The 27,289-nt window shown below is 38.2% G+C and overlaps 1 protein-coding gene across 6 annotated transcripts; it reads left to right on the forward strand.

Annotated features, from left to right (window-relative positions):
• The first annotated feature begins 223 nt into the window (after positions 1-223).
• Positions 224-26,888, forward strand: LOC117335954 (platelet endothelial aggregation receptor 1-like). Of its 6 annotated transcripts, none has more exons than XM_033896243.1 (10): positions 224-266; positions 5,388-5,477; positions 6,076-6,216; positions 11,838-11,867; positions 16,301-16,357; positions 19,738-19,764; positions 21,363-21,389; positions 23,245-23,398; positions 23,726-23,760; positions 24,733-26,888. In XM_033896243.1, exons 1-10 carry the CDS (start codon positions 239-241, stop codon positions 25,398-25,400), a joined length of 1,257 nt encoding a protein of 418 aa, XP_033752134.1. In that variant the 5' UTR covers positions 224-238; the 3' UTR covers positions 25,401-26,888. The 6 variants fall into 6 exon arrangements, with proteins under 6 accessions (XP_033752134.1, XP_033752132.1, XP_033752136.1 ...); XM_033896241.1 differs by lacking the exon at positions 224-266 and adding an exon at positions 3,599-3,723; XM_033896245.1 differs by lacking the exons at positions 224-266; positions 16,301-16,357 and adding an exon at positions 3,599-3,723.
• Positions 26,889-27,289: the final 401 nt, after the last annotated feature.

Consider the following 27,289-nt stretch of genomic DNA (forward strand, 5'->3'; position numbering starts at 1 on the left):
CCTCTGGAACAGAGAGACAGGGCCCCAAAGAAAAACTTAGAGAAAGTTTTGCTTTAAAACACTTAATGCCTGAATGGATTATAACCAATTTGGTCTTACAGATTAATGGAGAAGTGCAATCACACTTTACTTGAGTACATTGTAATTAGCGAAGTTAGCTCAAATGGCTGTGAATGATTTTGATCGCTATTGACAAGTGCTTACCCACTACTGACCAAAACTACCGTAATGGAACGTAATGGAATCGTGGGATTTTACTGAAAGTGGTGAGTAAAAAAAGATATCATTCTCCCCGCTGTAAGTCTGAAGTTTGTCGTCAGACCGTTAAGGGCCCTATCATTCTCCCCGCTGTAAGTCTGAAGTTTGTCGTCAGACCGTTAAGGGCCCCATCATTCTCCCCGCTGTAAGTCTGAAGTCTGTCGTCAGACCGTTAAGGGCCCTATCATTCTCCCCGCTGTAAGTCTGAAGTTTGTCGTCAGACCGTTAAGGGCCCTATCATTCTCCCCGCTGTAAGTCTGAAGTTTGTCGTCAGATCGTTAAGGGCCCTATCATTCTCCCCGCTGTAAGTCTGAAGTTTGTCGTCAGACCGTTAAGGGCCATATCATTATCCCCGCTGTCAGTCTGAAGTTTGTCGTCAGGCCGTTAAGGGCCCTATCAGTCCACGCTGTAAGTCTGAAGTTTGTCGTCAGACCGTTAAGGGCCCTATCATTCTCCCCGCTGTAAGTCTGAAGTTTGTCGTCAGACCGTTAAGGGCCCTATCATTCTCCCCGCTGTCAGTCTGAAGTTTGTCGTCAGACCGTTAAGGGCCCTATCAGTCCACGCTGTAAGTCTGAAGTTTGTCGTCAGACCGTTAAGGGCCCTATCATTCTCCCCGCTGTAAGTCTGAAGTTTGTCGTCAGACCGTTAAGGGCCCTATCAGTCCACGCTGTAAGTCTGAAGTCTGTCGTCAGACCGATAAGGGCCCTATCATTCTCCCCGCTGTAAGTCTGAAGTTTGTCGTCAGACCGTTAAGGGCCCTATCATTCTCCCCGCTGTAAGTCTGAAGTTTGTCGCCAGACCGTTAAGGGCCCTATCATTCTCCCCGCTGTAAGTCTGAATTTGTCGTCAGACCGTTAAGGGCCCTATCAGTCCCCGCTGTAAGTCTGAAGTTTGTCGTCAGACCGTTAAGGGCCCTATCAGTCCCCGCTGTAAGTCTGAAGTTTGTCGTCAGACCGTTAAGGGCCCTATCATTCTCCCCGCTGTAAGTCTGAAGTTTGTCGTCAGACCGTTAAGGGCCCTATCATTCTCCCCGCTGTAAGTCTGAAGTTTGTCGTCAGACCGTTAAGGGCCCTATCATTCTCCCCGCTGTAAGTCTGAAGTTTGTCGTCAGACCGTTAAGGGCCCTATCATTCTCCCCGCTGTAAGTCTGAAGTCTGTCGCCAGACCGTTAAGGGCCCTATCATTCTCCCCGCTGTAAGTCTGAATTTGTCGTCAGACCGTTAAGGGCCCTATCATTCTCCCCGCTGTAAGTCTGAAGTCTGTCGTCAGACCGTTAAGGGCCCTATCAGTCCACGCTGTAAGTCTGAAGTTTGTCGTCAGACCGTTAAGGGCCCTATCATTCTCCCCGCTGTAAGTCTGAAGTCTGTCGTCAGACCGTTAAGGGCCCCATCATTCTCCCCGCTGTAAGTCTGAAGTTTGTCGTCAGACCGTTAAGGGCCCTATCATTCTCCCCGCTGTAAGTCTGAAGTCTGTCGTCAGACCGTTAAGGGCCCTATCAGTCCACGCTGTAAGTCTGAAGTTTGTCGTCAGACCGTTAAGGGCCCTATCATTCTCCCCGCTGTAAGTCTGAAGTCTGTCGTCAGACCGTTAAGGGCCCCATCATTCTCCCCGCTGTAAGTCTGAAGTTTGTCGTCAGACCGTTAAGGGCCCTATCATTCTCCCCGCTGTAAGTCTGAAGTCTGTCGCCAGACCGTTAAGGGCCCTATCATTCTCCCCGCTGTAAGTCTGAAGTTTGTCGTCAGACCGTTAAGGGCCCTATCATTCTCCCCGCTGTAAGTCTGAAGTTTGTCGTCAGACCGTTAAGGGCCCTATCATTCTCCCCGCTGTAAGTCTGAAGTTTGTCGTCAGACCGTTAAGGGCCCGATCATTCTCCCCGCTGTAAGTCTGAAGTCTGTCGTCAGACCGTTAAGGGCCCTATCATTCTCCCCGCTGTAAGTCTGTAGTCTGTCGTCAGACCGTTAAGGGCCCTATCATTCTCCCCGCTGTAAGTCTGAAGTTTGTCGTCAGACCGTTAAGGGCCCTATCATTCTCCCCGCTGTAAGTCTGAAGTTTGTCGTCAGACCGTTAAGGGCCCTATCATTCTCCTCGCTGTAAGTCTGAAGTTTGTCGTCAGACCGTTAAGGGCCCTATCATTCTCCCCGCTGTAAGTCTGAAGTTTGTCGTCAGACCGTTAAGGGCCCTATCAGTCCACGCTGTAAGTCTGAAGTTTGTCGTCAGACCGTTAAGGGCCCTATCATTCTCCCCGCTGTAAGTCTGAAGTTTGTCGTCAGACCGTTAAGGGCCCTATCATTCTCCCCGCTGTAAGTCTGAAGTTTGTCGTCAGACCGTTAAGGGCCCTATCATTCTTCCCGCTGTAAGTCTGAAGTTTGTCGTCAGACCGTTAAGGGCCCTATCATTCTCCCCGCTGTAAGTCTGAAGTTTGTCGTCAGACCGTTAAGGGCCCTATCATTCTCCCCGCTGTAAGTCTGAAGTTTGTCGTCAGACCGTTAAGGGCCCGATCATTCTCCCCGCTGTAAGTCTGAAGTCTGTCGCCAGACCGTTAAGGTCGGGCCCTTGTTTGACGCCACAACTGTTCACGATGAAGTTTTACACAGGTAAAATGTCTTCATGTCAATTCAGGTAAAATTCAGGTCAATTTCAGTTCAAGATTTACAGGTCAAATAGACCTGAAAAGAGCAGATTAGTCAATTCATGTCAAGAAAATGACCTGAATTTGACCTGAAATTTACATGAATTTGACGTGAAAAAAATTTCAGGTCAAATCATGTCAATTTCAGGTCAATATTTTTTTAGGTCAAATTGACATGAAGACATTTTGCCTGTGTATACATGTAGTTAATATTTGTCATACACTGTATATCAACTATTCACATTTGTGTTCAGTAGACACGCCTTTTAAACGACAAGTTTGACCTGAACTCCTAGTAAAAAGAAAAAGAAATAAATCAATCAATAACAAAAATATTAAATTCTTACTTTGTAGGTAAAATTTCTCAACTAAAAACAAAACACTTGTTACCAAGGAACATTTACAGAAAATTGTGGCATTTTTCATCGTAATTTTGAAAGAAAAAAATCACTTTATTAAAAAAAATTGCATGTTTTCTTCAAAAGTCTAGATATCGAGAAAATTACATGTAGCATGGAATGGTATAGTGGTTATTTTCCAACAAAGGAAATGGTGGTACAAAGAGAAATTTTCATGACAGTCGGTACATTATATCCTGATCGTGTCGTACCCCCTTAAACCAGAGATAGATGATGCTGTATATATCGTATTAAGGAAACTGATACTACAGATGACCCACATCTACCGGCGTGTTTTCCGACTGGGGTGACTAAGAGACTGATGTACTAATATTAGATCCGCCGTGATCTGTTTCATTGCCATACAAATGGACTGGACAACATTCACCTTCTTTTCTATTGTCCTTTTGTCCAGCTCTACATTACCTGGATTGTGTGGTAGGTACCTGATTATTTATGATAATTAATATGATGTGAACATTTGTACAAGTGGCTGTTATAGGGTTAATGTTTTATCAATAAACAGAGTTAAATGTCTATAAATCAGTAACATAATAACGTGGCAAGCCCTTATGTACGCGTTAGTAAATAATTATTTCCTTATAAATGCAATAAAATGGAGTTCATCAGCTCATGACTGATGCTGCTTTTTTCTGCCGCCATACTATAACTTTCGAAATGTTCTCCTGAAAGTTTCCATTAACCTTACTACAGGACCATCTTGAAATGTTGACTTCCCAGCATTTGCTGGTATCGGCCTTACTTTTAGTGTTTAATGAAATTCATTTGAAAATACTACAGCTGTGCCTCCTAGTTATGCTTATTAATATTATGAAAACAAAATTGACGACCAATTTACAAACAGCTTTCGTTCTTTTTTTTTCAAATGACAACTCATAATGTCAGCATTTGAAAATAACCTTACCTGAAGAGAACGGAAAGGGGCAAAAGCTGCTTGTTAGTTGTTTGTCGAATTTTGTTATTTTTTGTCTATATACCATTTCCACGTGGGCACAATCTTTTTACTTAATTATGATATTTATATGAATATGGTAATCTAATTAACAAAGATATCTCAATAATAATTTTGATATCGCAATTTCATTGAAGTTAAACTTAATTAATCTTAAAGAGGAAGTCTATGGTATTTTACAGCTGTAAATCAAATGCATATTATTCAAAACGATGAGCTTCTAATTAATACAATATACATCAACTTGATCTTAATCGCTTTTTAACTTCTAGGGAAATGTATTTAGATACGTATCTTTATATCAAATCAACTGCACTATTTATTGAAATACGGCATTGTTTCCTATATTATTACGTCACATTGTATATTAAGATCATTGAACATATTTGCTATATATGTGAATTATGTATATCGGGAGTGAGTTTTGACTTATCCGAAGGTTTCTGATGTTTTAGAAATCTGATGTGGGCCGACTAAGATATTTGTAAAAGGCCGATAAAACATCCGAAATCCTCGATTACACATTGAACTAAACAACTAAAACGTGAACTAAACAACTAAAACGTGAACTAAACAACTAAAACGTAAACTAAACAACTAAAACGTAAACTAAACAACTAAAACGTGAACTAAACAACTAAAACGTAAACTTAACAACTAAAACGTGAACTAAACAACTAAAACGTGAACTAAACAACTAAAACGTGAACTAAACAACTAAAACGTGAACTAAACAACTAAAACGTAAACTAAACAACTAAAACGTGAACTTAACTAAAACGTGAACTAAACAACTAAAACGTAAACTAAACAACTAAAACGTGAACTAAACAACTAAAACGAAATGTATTTTGCGATGAATGGAACTCGGCAATATATGTTCTAATATGATTAATTTTCGGGATTCATTTTGTACTGGTTAACGTTTTGAATTTTGTCCTTGTTTATCAAGCAAGTTCTTTTTAAAATACAGTTATATGATAATGTATACGTAATTGCATGATGCCAAATATAGAAGTCGTTGTGTTACGTTGAGAAAAACTACTTTATTTCTTTATGTGGTACATATTTCTTTGTTGTTCGTTAACAATACAAAAAAATATGCATTCATTCATCATTCATTGTGCAGACAAATGTCCGGAAAACTGTTCGGAATGGGAACCATCGGGGAAATGCAAGTTGTGTAAATGGCGTTATGGAGGGGATCGTTGTGAAAAAAGTAAGTGATATTCTGTGATGGTAAGTTGGTATAACACACCACTGTTCTGTATAGTGGTAGGTTTGAAGCTGAGGAGTTATAACAACGAAAGAAAACCTAACACATAGCAACTGTAATCGAACGTATTTCTTATGTATTTCTTGTGCTTTGTTAACACAACTCAAGACATAATCAACAACCAAATTTGTTCATCTTCATATCGCACAAGACAATGTAATAATTCTCGATCAGGTTATAGGTAAGACAATCATAAACCTGGCCATAATCTTCGTCAATAAACATCTTTCGATTACGGCACAATTAGCAACAAGAACATATAAAACGATTGTGAACAAGATATCTCTTGAACACCTAGCCATATTCAGGTCATATTCACAACATTACATCATATACCACCAAGGTGCAAATCGTTTTACAGTTTGGTGTTCATCGGTGAAAGTCAAGGTCAAAGGTCACAATTGACCACTTTTAAGATAAAGATAAATGTATGCAAGCTATCTCTTGAAATACTCGACAGATAAATTTTATTGATGAACCTCGCTTATTAATTTAAGTTACAATGTACACGTATATTGTATGCAATGCTCTGTTTTAATAGATTGCGAAGTGGGAATGTGGGGTTTGGAAAATTGTGAAAAAACATGTCGGTGTGATGGCAACAATTTTGAAGAAGGATGCGATATTAATAGTGGAAACTGTCGATGCAAACCAGGCTGGTCAACCACCAGATGCAGCAAAGGTAGGTGTCATGAAAATGTGAAAATATTTATATTAAGGCCGATTTGCTGTCATGACAATATATTATGGAGGAAGCAGATAACATATTAACAATTAATAGAATTTAGTTTATTTGGCAGATGGAAATAAGTGACAATTGCTGAATAATGTTACTGTCGGGATATTTCAGTGTTCTGTATTCAACAACAGTCTTATTGACGCCACAGACAACGGAACAAGGATCAGTAGGTCTATATAAAAATAAACAATTACAAATACCAGAATCCTGAGTTTAATTACAGAACAGGAAAATAAATAGATAATAATAATCAAAGAAACATAGGAATCTCGAGATCTAATACAGAAGGAAGGGCATGGTGGCAAAAAACAAACGACTGTGGTTATATGACATAACAAAGTTACGTTTTAAGATTGATTTTACCTACTTGGCCATTAGGCTTATCCTCCGGGATCGGCTTAATCAAACATTAGTCTGATCATTTTTATATTGTGTCACACTGGAAAAAACCGTGAGGAGATCAATGTTTCCATGGTAATTTGCTATTTATTTCTAAGTTATCTTTAAATTGTATTTCAGCATTTAGTTTTTGTGTTTGACTGTGTGGTTCCTTTCAGTTTCTTTGTGGTGACTATGTTGACTGTGTGGTTCCATTCAGTTTCTTTGTGGTGACTATGTTAACTGTGTGGTTCCATTCAGTTTCTTTGTGGTGACTATGTTAACTGTGTGGTTCCATTCAGTTTCTTTGTGGTGACTATGTTAACTTTGTGGTTCCATTCGGTTTCTTTGTGTTGACTATGTTAACTGTGTGGTTCCATTCAGTTTCTTTGTGGTGACTATGTTAACTGTGTGGTTTGTTTACAGTGTATTTCAGTATTTAGTATTTTGTGGTGATTATACTTAACTGTGTGGTTCCATTCAGTTTCTTTGTGGTGACTATATTTAACTGTGTGGTTTGTTTACAGTGTATTTCAGTATTTAGTATTTTGTGGTGATTATACTTAACTGTGTGGTTCCATTCAGTTTCTTTGTGTTGACTATATTTAACTGTGTGGTTTGTTTACAGTGTATTTCAGTATTTAGTATTTTGTGGTGATTATACTTAACTGTGTGGTTCCATTCAGTTTCTTTGTGTTGACTATATTTAACTGTGTGGTTTGTTTACAGTGTATTTCAGTATTTAGTATTTTGTGGTGATTATACTTAACTGTGTGGTTCCATTCAGTTTCTTTGTGTTGACTATATTTAACTGTGTGGTTTGTTTACAGTGTATTTCAGTATTTAGTATTTTGTGGTGATTATACTTAACTGTGTGGTTCCATTCAGTTTCTTTGTGTTGACTATATTTAACTGTGTGGTTTGTTTACAGTGTATTTCAGTATTTAGTATTTTGTGGTGATTATACTTAACTGTGTGGTTCCATTCAGTTTCTTTGTGTTGACTATATTTAACTGTGTGGTTTGTTTACAGTGTATTTCAGTATTTAGTATTTTGTGGTGATAATACTTAACTGTGTGGTTCCATTCAGTTTCTTTGTGTTGACTATATTTAACTGTGTGGTTTGTTTACAGTGTATTTCAGTATTTAGTATTTTGTGGTGATAATACTTAACTGTGTGGTTCCATTCAGTTTCTTTGTGGTGACTATGTTAACTGTGTGGTTCCATTCAGTTTCTTTGTGGTGACTATGTTTGACTGTCGGGTTCCATTCAGTTTGTTTGTGTTGACTATGTTTGACTGTCGGGTTCCATTCAGTTTGTTTGTGGTGACTATGTTTAACTGTGTGGTTCCATCCAGTTTCTTTGTGTTGACTATGTTAACTGTGGGGTTCCATTCAGTTTCTTTGTGTTGACTATGTTAACTGTGGGGTTCCATTCTGTTTCTTTGTGGTGACTATGTTAACTGTGGGGTTCCATCCACTTTCCTTGTGGTGACTATGTTTGACTGTGTGGTTCCATTCAGTTTCTTTGTGGTGACTATGTTAACTGTGGGGTTCCATCCACTTTCCTTGTGGTGACTATGTTAACTGTGGGGTTCCATCCACTTTCCTTGTGGTGACTATGTTTAACTGTGTGGTTCCATTCTGTTTCTTTGTGGTGACTATGTTTAACTGTGTGGTTCCATTCAGTTTCTTTGTGTTGACTATGTTAACTGTGGGGTTCCATCCACTTTCCTTGTGGTGACTATGTTAACTGTGTGGTTCCATTCTGTTTCTTTGTGGTGACTATGTTTAACTGTGTGGTTCCATTCAGTTTCTTTGTGGTGACTATGTTAACTGTGTGGTTCCATCCACTTTCCTTGTGTTGACTATGTTAACTGTGTGGTTCCATTCAGTTTCTTTGTGGTGACTATGTTTAACTGTGTGGTTCCATTCAGTTTCTTTGTGGTGACTATGTTTGACTGTGTGGTTCCATTCAGTTTCTTTGTGTTGACTATGTTAACTGTGTGGTTCCATTCAGTTTCTTTGTGGTGACTATGTTTGACTGTGGGGTTCCATCCACTTTCCTTGTGGTGACTATGTTTAACTGTGTGGTTCCATTCAGTTTCTTTCTGATATCTATGTTAAACTATCAAGCGAAATATACCCAACAACACATCGCTGATACTACTGGATTGAACGATTGTTCCCCATTCTGATGCTTTTTCTGTGTCTGTCGCTCTGTCTTTTTTCTATATATATATAATTCGATATTGATTTTTTCCATTTCTTTTTAGCTCACCTGCCCGAAGGGCAAGTGAGCTTATGCCGTGGCGCGGCGTCCGTCGTCCGTCCGTCGTCCGTCCGGCCGTCTGGCCGTCCGGCCGTCCGGCCGTCCGTCCGGCGTCAACTTTCCATTCAAGCAACTTCTTCTCAATAACCAAAAGGCCTAGAGACCTAATATTGGGCCTGTAGCATGCTGGGGTGAAGGGCTACCAAGTTTGTTCAAATGAATGACCTTGACCTTCATTCAAGGTCACAGGAGTCAAAAAGGCTAAAATCTTCAAACAACTTCTTCTCAACAACCAACAGTCCCAGGGAGTTGATATTGGGTCTGTAGCATGCTGGGGTAAAGGGCTACCAAGTTTGTTCAAATGAATGACCTTGACTTTCATTCAAGGTCACAGGAGTCAAAAAGGCTAAAAAAAAATTAGACGACTTCTTCTAAATAGCCAAAAGACCCAGGGACTTGATATTGGGTCTGTAGCATGCTGGGGTGAAGGGCTACCAAGTTTGTTCAAATGAATGACCTTGACCTTCATTCAAGGTCACAGGAGTCAAAAAGGCTAAAATCTTTAAACGACTTCTTCTCAATAACCAAGAGTCCCAGGGACTTGATATTGGGTCTGTAGCATGCTGGGGTGAAGGGCTACCAAGTTTGTTCAAATGAATGACCTTGACTTTCATTCAAGGTCACAGGAGTCAAAAAGGCTAAAATCTTTAAACGACTTCTTCTCAATAACCAAGAGTCCCAGGGAGTTGATATTGGGTCTGTAGCATGCTCGGGTGAAGGGCTACCAAGTTTGTTCAAATGAATGACCTTGACTTTCATTCAAGGTCACAGGGGTCAAAAAGGCTAAAATCTTTAAACGACTTCTTCTCAATAACCAAGAGTCCCAGGGAGTTGATATTGGGTCTGTAGCATGCTGGGGTGAAGGGCTACCAAGTTTGTTCAAATGAATGACCTTGACCGTCATTCAAGGTCACAGGAGTCAAAAAGGCTAAAATCTTTAAACGACTTCTTCTCAATAACCAAGAGTCCCAGAGGCCTAATATTTGGCCTGTAGCATGCTGGGGTGAAGGGCTCCCAAGTTTGTTCAAATGAATGACCTCGACTTTCATTCAAGGTCACAGGAGTCAAAAAGGCTAAATCTTTAAACGACTTCTTCTCAATAACCAAGAGTCTCAGGGAGTTGATATTGGGTCTGTAGCATGCTGCGGTAAAGGGCTACCAATTTTGTTCAAATGAATGGCCTTGACCTTCATTCAAGGTCACAGGGGCCAAAAAGGCTAAAATCTTTAAACGACTTCTTCTCGATAACCAACAGTCCCAGAGACCTAATATTTGGCCTGTAGCATGCTGGGGTAAAGAGCTACCAAGTTTGTTCAAATGAATGACCTTGACTTTCATTCAAGGTCACAGGAGTCAAAAAGGCTAAAATCTTTAAACGACTTCTTCTCAATAACCAAGAGTCCCAGAGACCTAATATTTGGCCTGTAGCATGCTTGGGTGAAGGGCTACCAAGTTTGTTCAAATGAATGACCTTGACTTTCATTCAAGGTCACAGGAGTCAAAAAGGCTAAAATCTTTAAACGACTTCTTCTCAATAACCAAGAGTCCCAGAGAGTTGATATTGGGTCTGTAGCATGCTGGGGTAAAGGGCTACAAAGTTTGTTCAAATGAATGACCTTGACCGTCATTCAAGGTCACAGGAGTCAAAAAGGCTAAAATCTTTAAACGACTTCTTCTCAATAACCAAGAGTCCCAGAGGCCTAATATTTGGCCTGTAGCATGCTGGGGTGAAGGGCTCCCAAGTTTGTTCAAATGAATGACCTCGACTTTCATTCAAGGTCACAGGAGTCAAAAAGGCTAAAATCTTTAAACGACTTCTTCTCAATAACCAAGAGTCTCAGGGAGTTGATATTGGGTCTGTAGCATGCTGCGGTAAAGGGCTACCAATTTTGTTCAAATGAATGGCCTTGACCTTCATTCAAGGTCACAGGGGCCAAAAAGGCTAAAATCTTTAAACGACTTCTTCTCGATAACCAACAGTCCCAGAGACCTAATATTTGGCCTGTAGCATGCTGGGGTAAAGAGCTACCAAGTTTGTTCAAATGAATGACCTTGACTTTCATTCAAGGTCACAGGAGTCAAAAAGGCTAAAATCTTTAAACGACTTCTTCTCAATAACCAAGAGTCCCAGAGACCTAATATTTGGCCTGTAGCATGCTGGGGTGAAGGGCTACCAAGTTTGTTCAAATGAATGACCTTGACTTTCATTCAAGGTCACAGGAGTCAAAAAGGCTAAAATCTTTAAACGACTTCTTCTCAATAACCAAGAGTCCCAGAGAGTTGATATTGGGTCTGTAGCATGCTGGGGTAAAGGGCTACAAAGTTTGTTCAAATGAATGACCTTGACCTTCATTCAAGGTCACAGGGGTCAAAAAGGTTAAAATCTTTAAAAAACTTCTTCTCAATAACCAAGAGTCCCAGGGAGTTGATATTGGGTCTGTAGCATGCTGGGGTAAAGGGCTACCAAGTTTGTTCAAATGAATGACCTTGACCTTCATTCAAGGTCACGTCGATCAAGTATGCTTAAATCTTTAAATGACTTTTAGTGAAAAGCCAAAGTGCAGAGAGACATTATATTGGTCCTGTAGCATGCTTTCAAATAACTGCAGGATCCATATATGAAAAGATCACTGCATTGCAGGTGAGCGATTTGGGCCCATTGGGCCCTTGTTACATTTTAGTTTTCATGAAATTTAATTTGACGCTAACATTGCTATTTGTACAATGGGCATGTTCAGAAACCCAGAGAGATCATTTACTGATATAACACCTAATCTGTTGAAAGTCTCAGGATGAAAACGAGCATATAAATGTTTGTGTATTTAATAACGTATTGTTTTCTTTCCTTTTGAAGAAGAACCTGATGTCAACTCAGAAACCACAGGTAAGTTTTTGACACAGAACGCATATTTTAGATACAGATTTTCTCTGCGGTTGAAAAACCTAACCGCTAATTTGATTAGGCAGTAGTGGCTTGGAGCTCTGGATACTGCTGTTGACAGCGGCGTCAGGTGATTCGAACAATCATCGCCCGCTTCGACCCCTATTACACGACGCCGTCTGGTTGGCGGGTCAGCAGTAGTGATCAGTGCTCGCTGTTGTTTGGTCCAAGTTCGACCCATGTCGTCCACACCATAACCAACATGATGTCATCTCTGCCTTCTCTGCTCTCTCTGCCTTCTCTGCTATGGTCTTGATATCTGACTTTCTTTTTGCGCCCGTAAGTCCTACTTTCTATAACGATTTCCAAGCTGACTGTGAAAGGAACCTTCTGGTACCAACCTCTACCGGAAACGGCCAAGTGCTCCATCCCTTCTGTTTATACTGCCATACAGTCTCTTGGTATTTGGCAGCTTTCTGTTCATGTGCCTCCACATATCCTTCTTCCCATGGTTCAGTCAACTATAACAAGATGACATTTCGGCACTGCTGTGACAATATCACATGATCTGGTCTCAGAGTGGTATGCACTACATCAGGAAAGACAATACGTTTGTTGAGGTCTGCTGTCATCTCCCAAGATCGTGCTTGATCGAGAATATTCATGTTACATGCTGTGACAGTAGGTTGTCCATTCTATCCAGCTCTCACGAACTATATAAGTGGGTTTCTGATGCTCTTTCGCTGGACTCTTGTGTCGCCATTCTTAAATCAAAAGTTGATCAGATGAAAAATCCCTTTATTGTATCATAATAAAATTAAACCTTAATTTTCATGAGATAATGTTTTCATGGTAATTAAAAATGTGATATGACATTCGGTCTAGGTCATTTAAACAACTTGTTGTAAGTTCAGTTAGTTCCTTAGTGATATCTATGTTCAATTGTCTGGTTCCGTTAGTTCCTTAGTGATATCTATGTCAAACTGTCTGGTTCCATTTAGTTCCTTTGTGATATCTATGTTAAACTGTCTGGTTCCATTTAGTTCCTTTTTGATATCTATAATAAACTGTCTGGTTCCGTTTAGTTCCTTTGTGATATCTATGTCAAACTGTCTGGTTCCATTTAGTTCCTTTGTGATATCTATGTCAAACTGTCTGGTTCCATTTAGTTCCTTTGTGATATCTATGTTAAACTGTCTGGTTCCATTTAGTTCCTTTTTGATATCTATAATAAACTGTCTGGTTCCGTTTAGTTCCTTAGTGATATCTATGTCAAACTGTCTGGTTCCATTTAGTTCCTTAGTAATATCTATGTCAAACTGTCTGGTTCCATTTAGTTCCTTTGTGATATCTATGTTAAACTGTCTGGTTCCGTTTAGTTCCTTTGTGATATCTATGTTAAACTGTCTGGTTCCGTTTAGGTCCTTTGTGATATCTGTTAAATTGTCCTGGTTCCGTTTAGTTCCTTTGTGATATCTATGTCAAACTGTCTGGTTCCATTTAGTTCCTTTGTGATATCTATGTCAAGCTGTCTGGTTCCATTTAGTTCCTTTGTGATATCTATGTTAAACTGTCTGGTTCCATTTAGTTCCTTTGTGATATCTATGTCAAACTGTCTGGTTCCATTTAGTTCCTTTGTAATATCTGTTAAACTGTCTGGTTCCGTTTAGTTCCTTTGTGATATCTATGTCAAACTGTCTGGTTCCATTTAGTTCCTTTGTGATATCTATGTTAAACTGTCTGGTTCCATTTAGTTCCTTTTTGATATCTATAATAAACTGTCTAGTTCCGTTAGTTCCTTTGTAATATCTGTTAAACTGTCTGGTTCCGTTTAGTTCCTTTGTGATATCTATGTCAAGCTGTCTGGTTCCATTTAGTTCCTTTGTGATATCTATAATAAACTGTCTGGTTCCATTTAGTTCCTTTGTGATATCTATGTCAAACTGTCTGGTTCCGTTTAGTTCCTTTGTGATATCTATGTTAAACTGTCTGGTTCCATTTAGTTCCTTTGTGATATCTATGTCAAACTGTCTGGTTCCATTTAGTTCCTTTGTGATATCTGTTAAATTGTCCTGGTTCCGTTTAGTTCCTTTGTGATATCTATGTCAAGCTGTCTGGTTCCATTTAGTTCCTTTGTGATATCTATAATAAACTGTCTGGTTCCATTTAGTTCCTTTGTGATATCTATGTCAAACTGTCTGGTTCCATTTAGTTCCTTTGTGATATCTATAATAAACTGTCTGGTTCCGTTTAGTTCCTTTGTGATATCTGTTAAATTGTCCTGGTTCCGTTTAGTTCCTTTGTGATATCTATGTCAAACTGTCTGGTTCCATTTAGTTCCTTTGTGATATCTATGTCAAACTGTCTGGTTCCGTTAGTTCCTTTGTGATATATATGTCAAACTGTCTGGTTCCATTTAGTTCCTTTGTGATATCTATGTCAAGCTGTCTGGTTCCATTTAGTTCCTTTGTGATATCTATGTTTAACTGTCTAGATCCTTTCAGTTTCTATATAACTGGCACTTTAGTGCCTTCTTATGATACTGCTATTATACACTCGTTTTAAAATGCCATATATACAACAATAACAATAACACATTGGTATTACTATTATTGTACTGAACGGTTGTTTTCCCTTTTTTTTTTTTTTTTTTTCGATTTGTTACATGTGCATCAATCATTTCATTTGTTCCTCTTTTCCTTTATTATTTCTTTCACAGCTTTGTTTTTTCTTTGTTTTGTTTTTTGTTTTTTTGTTTTTGTTATTTTAAAGAATCTTTGTCTTTCTTTGTATTAGTTATACATGGATGTTTCGGTTATTCCCCTTACTTAAGTCATCCTTTTGTGATTTCCGTTTACTCTATTGTTTACTCTACTTTATTATAGCTGATATCTATAATAAACTGTCTGGTTCCGTTAGTTCCTTTGTAATATCTGTTAAATTGTCCTGGTTCCGTTTAGTTCCTTTGTGATATCTATGTCAAACTGTCTAGTTCCATTTAGTTCCTTTGTGATATCTATAATAAACTGTCTGGTTCCATTTAGTTCCGTTGTGATATCTATGTTAAACTGTCTGGTTCCGTTTAGTTCCTTTGTGATATCTGTTAAATTGTCCTGGTTCCATTTAGTTCCTTTGTGATATCTATGTCAAACTGTCTGGTTCCATTTAGTTCCTTTGTGATATCTATGTCAAGCTGTCTGGTTCCATTTAGTTCCTTTGTAATATCTATGTCAAACTGTCTGGTTCCATTTAGTTCCTTTGTGATATCTATGTCAAACTGTCTGGTTCCGTTTAGTTCCTTTGTGATATCTATGTCAAACTGTCTGGTTCCATTTAGTTCCTTTGTGATATCTATGTCAAACTGTCTAGTTCCATTTAGTTCCTTTGTGATATCTATAATAAACTGTCTGGTTCCATTTAGTTCCTTTGTGATATCTATGTCAAACTGTCTGGTTCCATTTAGTTCCTTTGTGATATCTATGTCAAACTGTCTGGTTCCATTTAGTTCCTTTGTGATATCTATGTCAAACTGTCTAGTTCCATTTAGTTCCTTTGTGATATCTATAATAAGCTGTCTGGTTCCATTTAGTTCCTTTGTGATATCTGTTAAATTGTCCTGGTTCCATTTAGTTCCTTTGTGATATCTATGTCAAACTGTCTGGTTCCATTTAGTTCCTTTGTGATATCTATGTTAAACTGTCTAGATCCTTTCAGTTTCTATATAACTGGCACTTTAGTGCCTTCTTATGATACTGCTATTATACACTCGTTTTAAAATGCCATATATACAACAATAACAATAACACATTGGTATTACTATTATTGTACTGAACGGTTGTTTTCCCCTTTTTTTATTTTTTTTTTTCAATTTGTTACATGTGCATCAATCATTTCATTTGTTCCTCTTTTCCTTTATTATTTCTTTCACAGCTTTGTTTTTTCTTTGTTTTGTTTTTTGTTTTTTTTGTTTTTGTTATTTTAAAGAATCTTTGTCTTTCTTTGTATTAGTTATACATGGATGTTTCGGTTATTCCCCTTACTTAAGTCATCCTTTTGTGATTTCCGTTTGCTCTATTGTTTACTCTACTTTATTATAGCTAGTATTCCTTGTCAATTTCTTTTAATATTTCTTTTAGAGTTTTTATCTTTCCCTTTTGGCGTCTTTAATACTAATAGTGACATTGCCTTCCTATTCTCTTATTCCTTTTGTTTACTTATTCTTTACAGAAAATATAATTGAAATAATATGGAGATTACGATTATTTTAACCACTTGGCGTTAACATGCTAATCAACCCTGTCAGAATTGTAGACATGTGAAAGATAATGCGTTTATGCTATGAAGTTTTTCATGCTTGAAGCCTATTTATGCCTGGCACCAACGCACTGAATGCTGGTATAGAATTATCTGATTGATTTTGTATTCTATATTATTAGCGACCATTAGCATGAACCCATGTGAAGGAGATGAAACGGACGGACAGATGGACGAAGGTAATACTATATAATATATAGACATTATTATATATACGTTGTAGGTGACGTTTAATGATACACAGCGTTCCAACTACACTTTGTATATTACTATCATTTTTAACCAATGTACACAGCGCCCCAGTATATCACTGTAATATTCAACAGATATACACAGCGTTCCCACTACATTACTGTAATATTTAACATATATACACAGCGTTCCAACTACATTACTGTAATCTGTAACATATGTAAGCAGCGTTCCAAGTATATTATTGTCAACTTAAACAGATGTACACGGCGTTCCCACTATGTAACGGTCAACTTCAACAGATGTACACAGCGTTCCAACTATGTAACGGTCATCTTTAACAGATATACACAGCGTTCCAACTATATTACTGTAACTTTAATATCATGCATGAGTATAGATACATAGGCATACGCCAAAGGAAACCATCGGTAAGTATTTGACGAAGAAAGCATGCGATTCGTTTCGTAATTTCCCGCCATAAAAATATTATCTGTTGGTGCCCTTGTTTTTAATTTGATGATTCGGACATTGAAATATTGCTTTATCAACAATTTTGTAATATTCTTCCATAGTATGTGATACCTCAGGAAAGAAATATAGATTTATATTTGATTTTCAGTATAAGTTTCACTCTGCTTAACAGTTGACTAGAATCATAGTGTAAATAAATTAGCCAACTTTAAAAGTATATATCGTTACCCTGACAACAATATCTTGTGTTGAAAATAAATATAGAAATACCGGTATCCTGATACATTTGTCATTTCATTCCATTATACTATAATATCTCTAAATCGCTGGACGAAACGTTTTCAACTTTGTCATGTAGCCGTGTATCCCTGCCATGGACTTGTATTGATAAATGTCCTGTAACCCATGGCTTTGGAAGCATCACCAAACGAATGTGTCGGTATTCTCTGTTGTTGTTTATCGCTGTCATTTTTTTAAAAACTCATATCACAACAATGAGCGGGAAAATCTACTGACATCGCACATAATAAAGTCCCTCGTTTCAGACTTTCAGTATTCTGACTAAACGGTATAAATAGACCCCGTCCCGATCAGCAACAACATTTCTAGCTGAGTTAAATATACCACATTACTAATAAAGTGATATCAGTACCCAGGACCATATCCCAAGGTGTTCGCGTTTCAGGACCATATCCCAAGGTGTTCGCGATTCAGGACTATATCCCAAGGTGTTCGCGATTCAGGACCATATCCCAAGGTGTTCGCGATTCAGGACCATATCCCAAGGTGTTAGCGATTCAGGACCATATCCCAAGGTGTTAGCGATTCAGGACCATATCCCAAGATGTTAGTGATTCAGGACCATATCCCAAGGTGTTAATGATTCAGGACCATATCCCAAGGTGTTCGCGATTCAGGACCATATCCCAAGGTGTTCGCGATTCAGGACCATATCCCAAGGTGTTAGCGATTCAGGACCATATCCCAAGGTGTTCGCGATTCAGGACCATATCCCAAGGTGTTAGTGATTCAGGACCATATCCCAAGGTGTTAGCGATTCAGGACCATATCCCAAGGTGTTAGCGATTCAGGACCATATCCCAAGGTGTTCGCGATTCAGGACAATATCCCAAGGTGTTCGCGATTCAGGACAATATCCCAAGGTGTTCGCGATTCAGGACCATTATCCCAAGGTGTTAGCGATTCAGGACCATATCCCAAGGTGTTCGCGATTCAGGACAATATCCCAAGGTGTTCGCGATTCAGGACCATATCCCAAGGTGTTCGCGATTCAGGACAATATCCCAAGGTGTTAGTGATTCAGGACTATATCCCAAGGTGTTAGTGATTCAGGACCATATCCCAAGGTGTTAATGATTCAGGACCATATCCCAAGGTGTTAGTGATTCAGGACCATATCCCAAGGTGTTAGCGATTCAGGACCATATCCCAAGGTGTTCGCGATTCAGGACCATATCCCAAGGTGTTAGCGATTCAGGACCATATCCCAAGGTGTTAATGATTCAGGACCATATCCCAAGGTGTTCGCGATTCAGGACCATATCCCAAGGTGTTCGCGATTCAGGACCATATCCCAAGGTGTTCGCGATTCAGGACCATATCCCAAGGTGTTAGCGATTCAGGACCATATCCCAAGGTGTTAGCGATTCAGGACCATATCCCAAGGTGTTCGCGATTCAGGACAATATCCCAAGGTGTTAGCGATTCAGGACCATATCCCAAGGTGTTAGCGAATCAGGACCATATCCCAAGGTGTTAGCGATTCAGGACCATATCCCAAGGTGTTAGCGATTCAGGACTATATCCCAAGGTGTTAGCGATTCAAGACTATATCCCAAGGTATTAGCGATTCAGGACCATATCCCAAGGTGTTAGCGATTCAGGACCATATCCCAAGGTGTTCGCGATTCAGGACAATATCCCAAGGTGTTAGCGATTCAGGACCATATCCCAAGGTGTTAGCGATTCAGGACCATATCCCAAGGTGTTAGCGATTCAGGACCATATCCCAAGGTGTTAGCGATTCAGGACTATATCCCAAGGTGTTAGCGATTCAAGACTATATCCCAAGGTATTAGCGATTCAGGACCATATCCCAAGGTGTTAGCGATTCAGGACCATATCCCAAGGTGTTAGCGATTCAGGACCATATCCCAAGGTGTTAGCGATTCAGGACCATGTCCCAAGGTGTTAATGATTCAGGACCATATCCCAAGGTGTTAATGATTCAGGACCATATCCCAAGGTGTTAGCGATTCAGGACCATATCCCAAGGTGTTAGCGATTCAGGACTATATCCCAAGGTGTTAGCGATTCAAGACTATATCCCAAGGTGTTAGCGATTCAGGACCATATCCCAAGGTGTTAGTGATTACGGACCATATCCCAAGATGTTAGTGATTCAGGACCATATCCCAAGGTGTTCGCGATTCAGGACAATATCCCAAGGTGTTAGCGATTCAGGACCATATCCCAAGGTGTTAGCGATTCAGGACCATATCCCAAGGTGTTCGCGATTCAGGACCATATCCCAAGGTGTTCGCGATTCAGGACCATATCCCAAAGTGTTAGTGATAACGGACCATATCCCAAGGTGTTAATGATTCAGGACCATATCCCAAGGTGTTCGCGATTCAGGACCATTATCCCAAGGTGTTAGCGATTCAGGACCATATCCCAAGGTGTTAGCGATTCAGGACCATATCCCAAGGTGTTAGTGATTCACGACCATATCCCAAGGTGTTCGCGATTCAGGACCATTATCCCAAGGTGTTAACGATTGATTACATATAACTTCCTTATCTCACCCTCTCTCTTACTTTTCCATGTTACACATGTTCTTTTGTAACTGTAACCTGTTGTTTTTTTAAAGGAGACGGCGCCGTATCAGAAACTACTGGTAAGTATTCAATGCATGGAGCCACGGTATTTATGATTCCTCAGATAGAACCAGTTTTCTTTAATGTGTGCCTCATTCGTTATGTTCTTTGATATGTAGGTCTTTTATGGCGATGCGAACACTTCTGTGACGTTCTGTTGCTAATTTAATAAGATGATTACAATTGAGAATGGTTTCTGATGAACCGAAAATTAGACGCTTTCTGATCTCATTCAAATTTGATATGTAGCTGCATTTTACCTCTCCACTGCGAACGTTAGAATGACTTTTCGAAGCTAATTGAACAAAATGACATCCGCTGAATGGCTCTGATCTGTAGAAATAAAAGCTATTGTCTCAAAGTTATGACTATGTGGGTAATATTCTACGGTTCCCCAACCCCGTTAAAATCAATAAAAATATAAGTGAATCAACAATTTGATGTTGACCTTCTTTCAAATTCAATATTGACTTAAATTTGAGATCGTTCTTGATAATTACGCGTCTTAACGAGAAGCTATAAAATTGGCAACCCTAGTTAATATGTGCATTGTTGTTTTAAATTTTATCAGCGTTCAATTCTTGATGTAGTGTTACCGGTTAATGATAAACCAGAATATTTTCACATTTGTCGACCTCTTCTTTTTTATTTCAAAATTTGTAAAATGTCAAATTTAACGCGGTTATGACATTCAATCGTTATCACATTATTACATTGTAAACATATACAACATTTACGATAATTGCTTGAGAACGACTTGACTATCTATACACAGCGTTCCTACTATGTAACGGTCATCTTTAACAGATATACACAGCGTTCCAACTATATTACTGTAATCGTTAAAAGATATACACAGCGTTCCTACTATATTACTGTAATCTTTAACAGATATACACAGCGTTCCTACTATGTAACGGTCATTTTTAACAAATGTAAGCAGCGTTCCAACTATATTGTAATCTTTAACCAATATACACAACGTTCCAACTACATTACTGTAATCTTTATATATGTACACAGCGTTCCAACTACATTACTGTAATCTTTATCTTTAATTTTTGGGACCATATCCCAAGGTGTTAGCGATTCAGGACAATATCCCAAGGTGTTAGCGATTCAGGACTATATCCCAAGGTGTTAGCGATTCAGGACCATATCCCAAGGTGTTAGCGATTCAGGACCATATCCCAAGGTGTTAGTGATTCAGGACTATATCCCAAGGTGTTAGCGATTCAGGACTATATCCCAAGGTGTTAGCGATTCAGGACTATATCCCAAGGTGTTAACGATTCAGGACTATATCCCAAGGTGTTAGCGATTCAGGACCATATCCCAAGGTGTTAGCGATTCAGGACCATATCCCAAGGTGTTAGCGATTCAGGACCATATCCCAAGGTGTTAGCGATTCAGGACCATATCCCAAGGTGTTAATGATTCAGGACCATATCCCAAGGTGTTAGTGATTCAGGACCATATCCCAAGGTGTTAGCGATTCAGGACTATATCCCAAGGTGTTAACGATTGATTACATATAACTTCCTAATATGCCCCCTCTCTCTTACTTTTCCATGTTACACCTGTTTTTTTGTAACTGTAACCTGTTGTTTTTTTAAAGGAGACGGCGCCGTATCAGAAACTACTGGTAAGTATTCAATGCATGGAGCCACGGTATTTATGATTCCTCAGATAGAACCAGTTTTCTTTAATGTGTGACTCATTCGTTATGTTCTTTGATATGTAGGTCTTTTATGGCGATGCGAACACTTCTGTGACGTTCTGTTGCTAATTTAATAAGATGATTGCAATTGAGAATGGTTTCTGATGAACCGAAAATTAGACGCTTTCTGATCTCATTCAAATTTGATATGTAGCTGCATTTTACCTCTCCACTGCGAACGTTAGAATGACTTTTCGAAGCTAATTGAACAAAATGACATCCGCTGAATGGCTCTGATCTGTAGAAATAAAAGCTATTGTCTCAAAGTTATGACTATGTGGGTAATATTCTACGGTTCCCCAATCCCGTTAAAATCAATAAAAATATAAGTGAATCAACAATTTGATGTTGACCTTCTTTCAAATTCAATATTGACTTAAATTTGAGATCGTTCTTGATAATTACGCGTCTTAACGAGAAGCTATAAAATTGGCAACCCTAGTTAATATGTGCATTGTTGTTTTAAATTTTATCAGCGTTCAATTCTTGATGTAGTGTTACCGGTTAATGATAAACCAGAATATTTTCACATTTGTCGACCTCTTCTTTTTTATTTCAAAATTTGTAAAATGTCAAATTTAACGCGGTTATGACATTCAATCGTTATCACATTATTACATTGTAAACATATACAACATTTACGATAATTGCTTGAGAACGTCTTGATTATCTTGAGATTAAATTCGCCTTCATCTGATTAATCCAATCCTCTGTCATCCTTTTTCTATTCATCAAGATGAGGTAGATGCCGGTCATTATTTTTTTGTTCGAATAAATCGATGAGTTAAGGAATTTTTCGCATAAGCCCTTTCAGAAGAATAACTCTTGATTAAGACGATTTCGAGTTGATATCAGTTAGCCAGTGGCGGAATCATTTGTTATCATGCTCTACCTACTTCCTCATCAGGGTATTCCGCAATTGTTGGGCTCTCGAGAGGAAATCTCGCTTGCAATAAAGCAGTTTGTGATTGTAACTGACATAATTAGGTAAAGCGTTTTCATCAACAAGACAGCATCATCTGTTATGTGCGAGAGGAGTTCAGTTGTTTGGCTGACCTGTCTATCTTGCATGGCCAATTGATCATTTTCCTGAAGGGTTACGTTTTTGGACGGCATAGTCAATCGCCGGGAGCCCACAAGGCTACCGCATAACACTGGAGCAGAACGAAGCCAATGCCGGTTTACACAGGGTAGATTAAATAATGTTGAAAAGGAAAGGTACCTTTAAATAAGGTCGGATAAAAGGATAGACAGAGTCCGGTATATGCCAAGTTAAACTACTATAGATAAATGAACAAATTTTCGAGATCAAATTATTCGACCGGTTTAGACAAAGATTAGATCCGGGTTAGACATAGTCTTGTTTAGACAGAATCCACTGTTAGAATACAGGCATCAAGGACTAATATAAGGTTTAAGATGAATAACTATTTCGTTGTAGCCCACATTTACCAAAAGATAATTCGAAAAGTGAATTCGGTCACCCGTTTATTTCCTTCGATGTTTGAACATGTCATAATTGTTGTTTTTGCAATTCCTGTAGTTTTTATCACCTTTACATTTTAAATTCGAGTTTGTTGTCAAATACAAAGCGTGGAAGGGCTGTTTTGATTCACCGGATTCATATTAATATCACCGGATTTATATTAATATGAAATTATTAATCCATTTTCATTCGATCAGTCGTTTAATAAACATATTTAAATAATTAAGTTTTCCATGGCATTGTTGTATATTGTAAACATGTTGGTCCTTACCTGTGTTTTGTTATCTGTTACAGATATGACACAGAATAATAACGAAACATCAATGGGCGTAGTTAGACCCGTACCATTATCTGTCATCGTGGCCTCTGTCATAGGTGTTGTTGTCTTCATGACTGTATCAACCGTCTGTATTATATGTGGAATCAGGAGGGCTCACGGCAAACGGAGGTATCCTTGTTCATACGCACTATTATATTGTTTCTAATGAAAGTCGAAAGTGCAGCTTGCTATGACTCAAATTTAAAGTTGTCATTTAATTTACATACAAATCGAGTTGTAGCCAAAGCCATAATTCCAAGATCGTTAGAACGGCTACAAAATACAAACAGGATAAAATGTACATGGAAGCCCTTTTTAGTACGAACAGAGAAGGATCAAGTGTTCCGGGATTTTATAAGTAAAACAAATCCATTAACCGAACAAAATGTTTGTAACATAGTAAAAAAAAGACTAGTAACGAACGTAATGCTAAGATCTTCCAATGTTTATTTTCAGTATTTTCGGGAACGGTACAGAGAGCAGTCAAAAAGGTATTTAAAGTATTCCACATTCGTTATAGATGACAATATTACAATGTATACATTAAACACGTATATGGTTAAATATTTGTTCGAAAGAAGGTTTCCTAATTTTATAAAAAATATATTCTATTATACTATAGTTTGATTTCATAAATTGTAAGGATTTTGTTATTAATAAATACGATTATTAGACAATCGATAATGGGTAAAAAGAGGCAAATATATATGTACTCGGAGCATTCGTTTAAGCATTGAACTGCTTTCATTTGGAAGTTATGGGCTGATGAATGCCAACTGGACATAGGCAAATTTAATGAAGCGCGCTAGCGCTTCATGTTGAATTTGCCTTTGTCCAGTTGGCATTCATCAGCCCATAACTTCAAAATGAAAGCAGTTCAAAGCTTATATTTACATTTGACAACGAATTTGAAAGACTATACCCAGGAATTTTACTCTGATAATGAATGAACAAATTATTATCTTCAAAGACGGAACAGCCTTTTCAACAGCCATCTTTCGTTATCGCCGACGTGACAATTATGACGTCACTATAATAATGACGTCATCATAAAGATTTGGAAGTTATGGACTCATAACTTCCAAGTGAGCTTGGTAAAGTTATATAGTGGGGCTGCAGTGTAAATGTAAATATTTGTAAATATCGACTCAAGTTTGGTCAATTGCGTAACTATGAATCAAAAAATGAGAATCAGTAAATGATGTACCAGTATGTTGAGACATACATTTGTATTGGTAATATGTCCATTATGTACCATTGGCGTCGGTTAATACGCTAGCGTGATTCGTTCTTACGAGACAGGCCGACCAGGCGCACGCTGGGTTAAGCTCCGCCATTATAAATCTGATGATGAATGTGTTCCCATCTCTAGTCGGTCATCCTGCGAGTGCCAGGACGGAGCCTGCTAAGAACGAATCGAGTAGACCTTTAGAATCAATAATATGTTTTTCATGTTTTGCCAGACCTTATAACATCGCAAACCGGCCGTGCAGAGTACAGCTATGTAGATGTTCCCGATACATTCACCACGGAATCAGCTGCACAGAACATGTCAGGGTCGAATGTCCAACAGGTGCATGAGGGGACGACGCCTCGGAGGAACCGATCAGTTCCAGGAGGGAGGTTTTTGTACGACACGGTAACAGATGAACTGATATTGGTAGATAAATCCAGGAAAGGTCGTAAAAAGAATCATTCTATGAAAGTCACTGTTGATCAACGATTAACAAATCGGGAAAATAATAACATACATGAGATGACTAACAATCGAAGTAGAAAACGGAGATCTGAAGAGGATTATGGCCACTCAGGAACATGTGAAGGCGACACGCATGACTACAATAGTTTTAGTGAGTTGGCGAAGAGGCAGAAGGCTGAAATTAGCAGCGATTCCGTTTACAGCCACTTAGAAACTGCTAGGGGTGAGAACAGGGATATATATAACACGTTCGAGGATAAAGCGGGAGAGAGACCAAACGAAAGAGTCAGCACCATGTTTGAATATGCACATTTAAGTTCGGTGTTTGATGGAAAAGCAGGCTCGTATTCCTATATAGATGTTAAACCTAAATGGACAGCTGATAAGGAGGATGTTGCTGGCAACTACCACCATATGGCATTTAACATATAATTTTGTATTATATATAATACTGTATATTGATATTTGCTTTGTTGTTATATTACTCAAGGAGCTTACGATATTTTTAACATTTAACATTGATATTGCTTTGTAGCTACATTTTTCAAAGAGCTTACTGTATATTGCAATTGCTTTGTTGTTACATTTTTCAAGGAGATTACTGTATAATGACATGTCTGTGTAGTTTTATTATTCAAGGAACACACAGGTATTATTGTAATCCCTCTTTAAATTTTTCAGAAACATTTTGGTTTTCCTGACTTCCTTTTTTGATATCCATTCTTCAATTCTTTAAGGACGTTCTTCAGAATATACATTATCAATTGCCTCTCGTCTCGCAATAAAGAGAAATGATCATAACATCAAAATCAATACAGATATGTAAATAAAACATGGATTCTGTAATAAAAAAATGTCCCTTAACGGTTCAATTTCACATCGTAACAAAGTCTACAACGGACCTCTTTCACGAACAATATGATTTTGCCCACGAACCAACTTGACCAAAACCTGATGTTATTTGTAGCACCCACTGATGGACAAGTTTATTTTGGCCACAGTCCCCTGGAACCTTTTTGAATTTTTGAAACCTATTTCAAGTGTTCACTCTCAAATTACATCTGGTTTTGGTCAAATTGGTTCGTTAGCAAAATTCTGTGGGTCGAGAAAGAGGTCCTTTTGAAAGAAGTTAGTTTGAAACTCAGGGAGAGGATCTACAGTCAGTGTCAATAAGAATCAAAAACCTGTACTCTCAAATAAACAAAAAAGGCAAAGACCTTCAAAATCAAAATGCTGTATCAGGCAACCGCAACTTGCATGTTGATTATAAAGCCATAGTTTTTAAAGAGATCGGTTGCAATGTCGGTGATATCCCGATAAGAATCAAAAACCGAAATAAAAGGCAATACCCTTTTCAAAATTAGCGAATCAAAATGTCATTCAGAGAAAAACAACCACATATAATGATTATAAGATCTACTAAGCTTCAAAGAGATCGTTTACAAATGTCATAGATCTCGGGTCAAGATTCAAAACTGGAATACACAAAGGACAATAACCCTTGCAAAAAAGGCGAATCAAACTGCCGTCCAGGGAAACACAACTACATGTACATATGATAATTAAAGCCTACAAAGTTTCAAAGTAGTCTGTTAAACAATCTCAGGACCATGGTTTACGCCCGACGGAAGGACGACGTCATACCATAATCACTTCAAATTTTGATGGGCGTGTAAAATGTCATTCACTTGTGAGTACGTTGTACTGATAGTTACGGTATTTGGATCAAGGATATGTTGGATTGTATGCAAGTTACGGTATTTGGATCAAGGATATGTTGGATTGTATGCATTGTATGCAATGCACTGAGGTTGCTGTTATTTATGCTTACTTTAATCAATATATTTTGAATAAAACATATGCAGTGTTAAATTATTTATAAGTATTGGGATCAATTAAAAACTTTTCATATATGCTGTCTATAAATGTTGTTTTGTTATTTTAAATGAATGTATAAGTAAAATTGATTTGAATAACTTCCACCTTAAAGGTAATGTATGTCAAGATGGAGAAAAACCCAAGAAAAATGATATGCTAGTTTTGCTCTGTGGTGTAACACCTATTTGAGCTGCACGGGAATACATACATTATACTTATAATGATAATCAAACGATAATTATTAGAAAAAAAACGTCTTATATCTAACACAAAGCAATTATTATTGATCAATTGAATGTTGTTACTGCGGAAATCAAACGTGGAATTAAGTGATGTTTGAAACAATTGGGTTGTAAGGTGAATACTGTTCTTATATTATAGGTAAATATATAGATCAAAGTAAAGTTTTCCTTATCACATGGTGACGTATATAGAATATAATA

This window comes from Pecten maximus, chromosome 10 (genome assembly GCF_902652985.1).
Source record: "Pecten maximus chromosome 10, xPecMax1.1, whole genome shotgun sequence".
NCBI classification, from domain to species: Eukaryota; Metazoa; Mollusca; class Bivalvia; order Pectinida; family Pectinidae; genus Pecten; species Pecten maximus.

What these genes read in the sequence shown, in the direction of transcription:
- LOC117335954 (XM_033896241.1), top strand. Translation starts at nt 3,654, where the DNA reads ATGGACTGGACAACATTCACCTTCTTTTCTATTGTCCTTTTGTCCAGC. An exon ending in TACATTACCTGGATTGTGTG is followed by an intron (nt 3,724 to 5,387) that starts GTAGGTACCTGA and finishes TTCATTGTGCAG; the next exon opens with ACAAATGTCCGGAAAACTGT. An exon ending in TACAGAGAGCAGTCAAAAAG is followed by an intron (nt 23,761 to 24,732) that starts GTATTTAAAGTA and finishes ATGTTTTGCCAG; the next exon opens with ACCTTATAACATCGCAAACC.